The 9172-nt window shown below is 42.4% G+C and overlaps 1 protein-coding gene across 1 annotated transcript; it reads left to right on the forward strand.

Annotated features, from left to right (window-relative positions):
• Positions 1-3160: 3160 nt before the first annotated feature.
• Positions 3161-4808, forward strand: ascl1b (achaete-scute family bHLH transcription factor 1b). The gene has a single exon (XM_010883676.3). It carries the CDS (start codon positions 3349-3351, stop codon positions 3961-3963), a length of 615 nt encoding a protein of 204 aa, XP_010881978.1. The 5' UTR covers positions 3161-3348; the 3' UTR covers positions 3964-4808.
• The last annotated feature ends 4364 nt before the right edge of the window (positions 4809-9172 follow it).

Here is a 9172-nt window from a genome sequence, read left to right on the forward strand (position 1 = left end):
TATAACACAATACCTCCCTATACATTCAGCCTACTGACTTGGATTAAAACATCTAATGTTCACTGTTCTACTTTGAGGTATAACAAATAGGATGAAGACTTTCAAAGTGAGAAAACTGCAGGTGCATTCTGATATCATGTTAAAAATAAGTCAGGCAGAGAGCAGAGGGACCCTCTTCTTGACTAGAAAATGTTTAATATTGTCTCTTAGTTGGACCTACAGGAACACTTCCTCTTTCCAGCCCTTCTTAATGAAACCACCATGACATCCATCAGGGGGAAGTACCAAAATCTTCAATCACATTTGCAATTTACTCTGACCTTTTCACACTGGGAGCAAGTGGTACATTCAAACATTTTGGCTAATACACACTTTTCCACGCCTCCAGCAGAGTTGTATAAACAAGGTGATTTTGAGGTGTGGTTATATTAGACTACAGTGGCCCTAATCAAAGGAGCTATCTGGTTGTGCTTTGCTAGATGCTCTTATACTATACTCTCCACTGTGCTTCAGGAATGGGGAAGCGATACCTGCTCTAGCTGAGACACTTCTCTGTCTTTTTCTGTCAAAAATCAAAACCAAGGTTTCCAGGTATGCAGCTGGCTCTCTTTCAGCTTTGCCAAACCAGCTAATGCCACCGTCTTACAGGGTTATGGAGGCTATCTCCATGATATATCAAAGCAAAGGGCAGTAGTGGCCTGGCAGGGATTGTGCCTGCTCCCCACTGACCTTATACCGGTACACCCAGGGGGCATGAATATAGGATTGGATTGGTCACATGCAGTAAACTGAAGAATCCTTCTGTGAAGGTGAAACGTTTCTTTGTAGTGAGGAAATTAAGCACTGGGAGAAGCATGTATCGCTGTGTGCACACTATCTTTCCATACATATGTTTTTTGCCAAGCAGCGTTTTCTTGGAATAACGAGGATGTGCATGTCAACCTCTACTTCTACGTTTGTATTGTACCTAACCTGAAGTTTTCACATCCTAGTTCAAACTGACATAAATGTGAACACACACACAGATGTCCAGAGGAAGATTATGGGGACCTGTTGGCTGTGTTCCACAGGCCTTTGGTGGAGAATGGAGAAGTGTGTGTAGAGCCTTACTCAAATGTGTCTTAGGGTCAAATGATTATTACAGAAAAAAAAAAAAGGTATCTCAGTTGAAATTCTTTTCCATCTTAAGCTTGTGTTCTGAAGTTGTCAAACTGAGAAGTCAGTCTAGTGTCACAATGAGATGTGTGAAAAATGTGTCTGCCTGTGTAGCTTCTGGCTGTATTGTCAATCTGTGGCACTTTCTCTTCCTGCCTTCATCCACTAGATAATTATATTACCATTACTCAACACAAGTCAACTGGTATGTTAAATATTCCCAGCAACTCTACCTCAGAGTATACCTGTTGTCAGGTCTGACACTGTTCAGGACTGAATTCTGGGATTTCATCACTAAGTGTTTGCATGATGACTATTAACTGTTTTATTGGTTTTAAGGGACTTCCCTTGGTTGTTTGTTTCGTATCTGTGTGGAGGTGAATTGCATCAACAGCAAAAACTAGTTTCATCACCAGACCAGATGTGCAAATGTTTATACAACAACACAACCAACTTTAGACTACAAATTCTGATAGTTTCAAAATAGTACGAAATAAATTAAACACAGCAGATGGAAACACCCCGTATCTAATCCCTCAGATGGAAACACCCCATATCTAATCCCTATAACCACCTAGTAAATCGATGCCATAGCAGCGTATTGTTTTCTTGACGCACAATACGGTTCCTTTCTGATACAATCTTGACCATTATCCACTGCTGCTCTCTACTGGGCTAAAGCGATATCGAACTAGATAGGCCTACGATTGTTTGGCGTGATTGCTTATAACCACCAGTAGAGGTCTCTATGTGTTCATTTTTGTTGAATTTTGTAGCGAAATGACAAGATATTCTAAATGTTAAGGTAGGCATGATAAACTGTTTGCAGCAGGCAATGATCCGGATAAACCGGAACTTTCAATTTGAGACTTTTTGTTAAAAACAGCTAAGTGCAGCAACTTTTTGGAAATAATGGAGAAAAAAATTGCAAGCTATCCAAGCGCTAACTTACATCAACATGTTGCATTTCATAAACAGGTGAAAGAATGAGGAACAATATTGGTCTACCTGAATCGAATTCTGCAAATTGTCATTGACATAGGCCTGTTCCTGGAATGATTTGGCTCGTGCAGCAATTTGACCATTATTGGCATATAACAGACTGTTACAACAACGTGCTGTCCAATCAAATGTGGTGCTGAAAAATACAATCCAAGAATCAACCTCAGTGGATACCCGCCTCAAACGAGAACAAAAAGTTCAGTGTGGATTCTTAAATTATATATTTAATCGGCATATAAAATTGTAGTCTAAACACCGCAATCCATATTTTCGAAAACAGCTATACGATTTTTACGAGTGAAATTTCTGAATCTCAGTATAGGAATTGCAAAGAATCCAATAGATCTCCTAGCGGAAAATGTGCACCTGTAGCGCACTCGTTTCTGCGGGTCATTATTTATGCGGGTAGCAGACATACCGACACGTCTTGAACATAATATGTAGGCTACCTTAAATTAATCGTATTTCAATGCCAGACCTATAATGCTACATTATTCTATAGAGAGACACGCTTGCCATTTATGTTCCTCTCTTAGGCTGTAGCCTGGATACCGGAGAGAGCGTCCTTGGCATTTGTGATTTTAAAGAACGAAGGGTAGAGGGGGAGACAGATAATTTGAAGACGTGCCAGGGGTACATTGTTAAATTCAAAAGGCATTTCAAAGAACCAAACCATTCCCTTTTTTCATTCTCTCCGATTTTTCTCTTTCATTCTGTCTTTCTTTCGCCCGGTTGCAGACCGTTTGAATCCACCAATGGGCTTTCAAGTTAGAGACATTGGAATGTAAATGAGTCCAGCGCGTGCTCCTGGCGCAGTGAAAGCTCGGGATTGTTTATTGAGCTCCCTGAGCCACGCGCCTGGCTCGCGGAGTCGGCTAGGAGAAGAATCACACAGCAGGGCGGGGCCTCTCCGGGAAGCGTGCGTCTCCAAAGGGGTGGGGTGTGTGGGGCGCGTGTTGAAAAAGAGGAGTGCTGCCAAAGTTTGGATCAGATCCGCTCGCGAAGTAAGCAAGCGCAGTCGAGAAAACTTGGGACACCAAAAGCCACAGCACGCTGCAACTTTAGCCACACGGTCCCCACGCGAAGGACACGAGAGCAGATTGCCAGCCTGTCTATATTTCTTCCACTGTCTGTGAGGGTGCGCCATTGCAACCCACATCTGTCAATAGCCCTGTCTCACCACCGACCAACATGGAGACTACCACCATCACCACCACCACGCAAATGGGGCAGAATGCATGCCCATTTGGACTGACCGAGAGGCGCACCACCATCACCCTTCACGCCCCAGCCCTGGAGTGCACTCTCCCCAACGACAACACAGCAGCCAGCTACCAAAGTAAGACCACGGTGCTGAAAAGACAGCGCTCGAGCTCTCCGGAGCTCCTGCGCTGCAAGCGACGGCTCAGTTTTAACGGACTCGGTTACTCCATCCCACAGCAGCTGCCAGTAGCCGTGGCCCGGCGGAACGAGCGTGAGAGGAACCGTGTCAAGCAGGTCAACATGGGCTTCCAGACGTTGCGCCAGCACGTGCCTAATGGGGCCGCCAACAAAAAAATGAGCAAAGTGGAGACTCTGCGGTCAGCTGTGGAGTATATCCGGGCTTTGCAGCAGCTACTAGATGAGCATGATGCCGTGTCGGCTGCTTTTCAGTGCGGGGTGCCATCACCTACCATCTCCAACAGTTACTCAGCCGAGCCGGAGTCACCCCACTCCACTTATTCCTCGGATGAGGGGAGCTATGAGCCTCTAAGCTCTGAGGAGCAGGAGCTCCTGGACTTTACCACCTGGTTTGACAGATACTGAGACACAGGTAGTCTAATTGTCGTTACCGCCACATAACCTGTGGAAGAGGCCTCCATAAGAAGGGACTCATAGTTGAAAAGAATGACAAGTTATTCGATTCACTGTGCAGAGCGAGGCACCCGTGAGCACTCTCTTGACATCGGCGCTCTCTGGCCTCACCAAGCAGCATTTGCAGGTGCAAAGCAATGATTGTGAAAGAGGAAAGTTAAGCAGAATTAGTGTTGCTATGCTACAAGAGAGAATGGAGTACAGCGAACGGCCCATGGGTTCCCCTCCGAACAACAAAACGGAAAGACTGTGTGCGCACACGCTCGGAAAATGCGTGGAACGAGGAAAGACTGCAGGGTGTCACGTGGAATAACGTCTTTATTGATGCGTTCAAATAAGTGCAATTATTAAACCAGCAGCCGTGGAGACTGGACAGAAGCCCATTAGAAGTGCACGATTGTTGCTCCCAAGGACTTTACTGTTGATGCAGTTTTAGATAAGAGGGTGACTTTCAGATGAGAGCAAGACTGTCTGAAAATGAAATGAGAGGTTGTTGAATATAATTACATATTTTTCTAAATTGAGATGAACAAAAGAAATTCTGCAACAATGAACACTGCCACTTTGCTGACCTTTAGAGCACATAACACGTGATAGTCATGACTTGACTGCTGGACATTTGAATTGGAATGTACGTCTGTGTCAATCGATTTGTCAGCAATAGACTATTACTGCGTCAAGTCAAATATTTAAGGGTTTTACGTGGTATGGAGACCTTTAACAATATATGCACTTGCTCTCCGTTTTTCGTAGTCCCATAAAATGTACATATACGATTTTAACAGATATATTTTGTGTAAACATTTTTTTAATAAAGATAACTATTTATATTAAACGATGTTGTGTTGCATTATTATGTGGAAAATCAACTTTCTTAACAAGTAGGTTAGTGTTGACGTCACTGGATTACAGGCATGCTCACAAACAATATGCTGGCCTATACCTGATTTAATTACTAGAAACACCTGACTCGTGATTTGTGCAAATATATCTGACAATCTGCATTGAGCAAAAGGAGACGATTGCCGTTCTATTCAAAGGCCTAGTCTGACCTTTTACCGAGTTGTTTGGGCACACAAGGGAGAATTGCGCAGCTGTGTAAGCCCTCAATAACCATTTAAAGATGTGCACCTTGCCTTGCGCTTTGTCTGTATTGAGAACGGGTAGATTAATATTACGTTTCATGCACTGCTTTGTTTCTTTTTCATGGTCTTTCTCTTCGCTCAGTAACCCAGAGGGCCTGAAGGGGAGGGTGGGAGGAAAGGAGAGAGAGCGTGGGGGAAGTAGATAGAGAGGGAGAGGGAGAGACAGAGAGAGGGAGAGGGAGGGGTTATTTTCACTTGCCTCAAAGGGGAGGCTACTTTGAAATACTGCTCCGGGAAAGTCAGGAGGACAATGCCCCGAGTCAAAAATCCTTATTGGCCGATTGAAATTAATCTAAATAAAACGGATTGTAGACAACACTTGTATCCCCAACTGTGTTTTTCAGTGCACACACAACCCAATCAAATAGCCCATCTTCCGCGAAATGGGTAGCACAACACCCCATTGTGCGCATTATTGTGTGCGCCTTCGCTTCTCATTATGCATTTTCTGAGGGAGCCTCCATTGTAAATAAACATCGATGCCAGAACCAACGAGGCGGAAAGATAAATAAAGAGTTTTATTTAGCCTGGTAGCCCACACTGTCTTTCGTCGGAATAAAATAAACCAGAACTGCAGGAGCTGGGATCAAGACGATAAGTTTAATTCAATTTGGGAAATTCTTCAATTACGGTTGTAAATGCTGTTCTAAGACTTTGTCCCCAACTAACAATATCTGGTTTCGCAAAAAGGATAATAAGCAATGAATAAGGGAAAAACAAGTAAAGGGCCTATAGGTTTGCTGTGGAACCAACCAACGGATGGATGGTATGGGTTAGGCTTCATACAAATTTCCTGTAACACAAAAACATGCACATTTGGAAACTTCACCCACGTTTTGCCAGGTAGAATGACGATTCATATCAACGGCCTGGGAGCAATAACATTTAACTGCCAGGCTCAGGGACAAAACCACAAATTCTTCAACATTGCGGCTCTGATTTTCTAGCAACCTTTCGATTACTGGTCAGATGCTCTAGCCGTAAGACTAACTACCCCCTTCTCTCAATTCAAAAAGGCATTTTGGCAATGGAAACCTATAAAAAAATAAAAGAAAGAAAGAACATCAAAAGGTGAAAAAAACCTCCCATAAGCCTCTCTATTTTCTTCTCTCAGTCTTTTTAGTGTCATATCCCCTCGCTATGTTTTTCCATTCCCTACTCACCATAACATTTGTTGCTGCTTGCAGGTGTAGCCTAAGCCACGTGTCTGCACTCAATTACAAAAACTCGATAATGCCTTTGGCCAGTGACTCGCGTCAGTCCATCTTGGTCCCTTGTCCTTTATGGAAAGAAACAATCTAACACGTGATAAATGACATCAATTACTCATTTCTTTAGACAACCTCCAACGTTACAGAGACTCAGTAGACAAACCAGTGCTGGCTAGAAGACACCCCGCTGGCCCATTATTACATGCGTGAAATGCTATTTTATTAATGTCGCGTACTTGTCATGCGACGCACGACAATAAATAGTATTCGCCTCAGTCAGTTTGGTTTCCCGAAGGTGCTGTGTATTAGAGGTCCTGTAATTACGTAAATTAAAGATTCCCTTCTCACAATCGGAAGGGTAAGCCTATAGACAAATGTTAATTTTGTTATAATCAAATGACTAATCAATCAGAAACACACACACCCACGCACACACAGTAGCATTGTAATAGGAAAACCTGTGATTTAAGTCTCAGCCTTTAACATTTCAGACTGCTCATTTACCATTAATATAATATGTGACTAGCCTAAATATAATATAAGACTAAATATTTTATATCCTGAGACAGTAATACTGAAGGTCAGTTGTTGCCAGTCTCACATTTCCTCAATACGAAAATGCATGGTGATTTTGCATATACCAGATTGCATTTAGACCTGGCGATTTATATGATACAATTCACTAGGAGCAATGTGAGTGCCTATTACCTTCTTTTGGGCTGTTTTAACTCAGTCCCTAACCTTAATACCATACAAAAGATACTCTCAAGTGAAAATTAGAGAGACAACACATTTTTGTCTTTTGAAACAGATAGTGAATAACAGCACTCCCCCCTTTCTTTTATTCATGAATAAATTAACTGCAGGACACCTGAACCTCATATTAATTGGTGGAGATAGGTCTGAGACAGAGTTAAGCCAGGTGAGATAACTTCTTGAGAACTCTGTCTGACGTCTAAACAGGTATAGTTTTTATCCCCTAAGCCCTTGCCCTAGCCAATTTCCCTTTGAGGAAGCCCCTGACTAGATTGCCATTTTAAGTGGCGGGCCCATCTCCCCCTTATGCTCTTAATTTAGCTTGAGTGGATGAGTAGGCAACTTTGTACACTTGTAGGGTTTATATCACCCACAATTAAAATCAAACTGCAGCCACATGTGTAACATATTACCCACAATTCAAGGTCATGTGTGTCAAAGTTTGGTCACAAAGTATAACATTTAATCCACACAAATAACTTTTTCAGAAATGAGTAAAGTCAGGACCTGATTATCATTATCTTTCTTGCTTTTGACAATCAACCTGAGATGTGTATGGAGAACAGTACCACTATGTTTGTAAATACTGCCTTAAGTAAGGTTGATACCATAACCAGCAGTACAATGTAGGGGTTATGATAGAAATAGTATAATTGATTTTATTTTAAAGATGTATTTTGAAATTATATGTTTGATCAATCCATAAAAAGCCACTCTGTGAATCAAAGTGAGTCTACACACAACACCCCATAATGACAAAGCATAAACGTGAAATATATGTCATTTTATTTGAAAGGAAAACATGGAAAAATGTCTTCAGATCCTTTATTCAATACTTTTTAGAAGCACCTTTTGCAGCAATTACTGCTTTGATTCTTCTTGGATATACCGCTACGAATTTTGCACACCTGGATTTGTGGAGTTTCTCCCATTCTTCCTTGAAGATCCTCTCTAGCTCTGTCAAATTGTATGGGGATTGTCAATGACCCGCAGTCTGCAGGTTTCCCCACAGATGTTCAATGTGATTCAAGTCTGTGCTTTGGCTGGAAGGACATTCTCCCGAAGCGCCTCCAGCATTGTCTTGGCTATGTGCTTCAGGACGTTGTTGTGCTGAAAGATAAACTGTTGCCCCAGTCTGAGTTGTATGCTCTGCAATTTTCTCTGGCGGGTTCTCCCATCTCTGCAGAGAAACTCTGAACCTTGTCACAGCCCCAAACAAGGCACTTCTTGTCAGTACTTTGGCTGGATAGACAGCTCTAGCAAGAGTCTTGGTGGTTAAAAATGTCTTCCATTTGACAATAATGAAGTCCCCTCTGTTCCTGGGAACTTTTTTTACCTTTAATAAATTGGCTAAAATAATATAAAAATGTGTTTTTCTCTGTCATTATGGAAAATCTTCAGAAGGGACTAAATATTAGTAGGGAAAATATTTTGTTGAAAAAAGAAAGCAAATGGGAGAAAATAAATGTTTTGTCTTCATTGCTGTCATGCCCTTCAGATACCCTTCATGTATAAAGAAAAGTCTGCATATTTACAGTACGGTGCATTTGGCAGCATTTAGGCTAGGTACGATAGGAATGCAAATGAGCTACACAGGAGCAGGTTTCACTAAGGGAAGAATGTTTTATCCAATATGTCATGCAACTAATGTTCAGTAAAGATAGAAAATAATGTTTTATAATGGTATACCTTTATGGTTAATTATATGGGAGGGGAGTATAGAGTGCTGTAAAGCTGGCCTCTCTGGGTGTGGTGGTGCCGACCTCTTGACTGCGCTCCTCCTCACCGGTGTACTAACCGCTGGCATGGGGAACGATGGCAGCAGCACCCCTTCCCCGCAGTTGTGTCTCATTGTTTTGATTGCCAGTGCTTTAGGTTGCCTTGTTTTCTGTTCACCCCTCGTGGGTTATTGTAGTGTGCTTTATCGCCAGCTATACCATAAACAGTCTTGTTGTTTCCTTAAACTGCGCCTGGTGCTTCTGCCTCCCAAGTCACGCACATTACAAGTGCTACACCAATCTCAAGGTTCAGTCAAGGTTCAGCCACAAA

The sequence above is a fragment of the Esox lucius genome, chromosome 19 (assembly GCF_011004845.1).
Source record: "Esox lucius isolate fEsoLuc1 chromosome 19, fEsoLuc1.pri, whole genome shotgun sequence".
Taxonomy (NCBI): Eukaryota; Metazoa; Chordata; class Actinopteri; order Esociformes; family Esocidae; genus Esox; species Esox lucius.

Bases quoted from the DNA above. Each gene is read 5' to 3' on its own strand.
- ascl1b (XM_010883676.3), top strand. From the start codon at position 3,349: ATGGAGACTACCACCATCACCACCACCACGCAAATGGGGCAGAATGCA.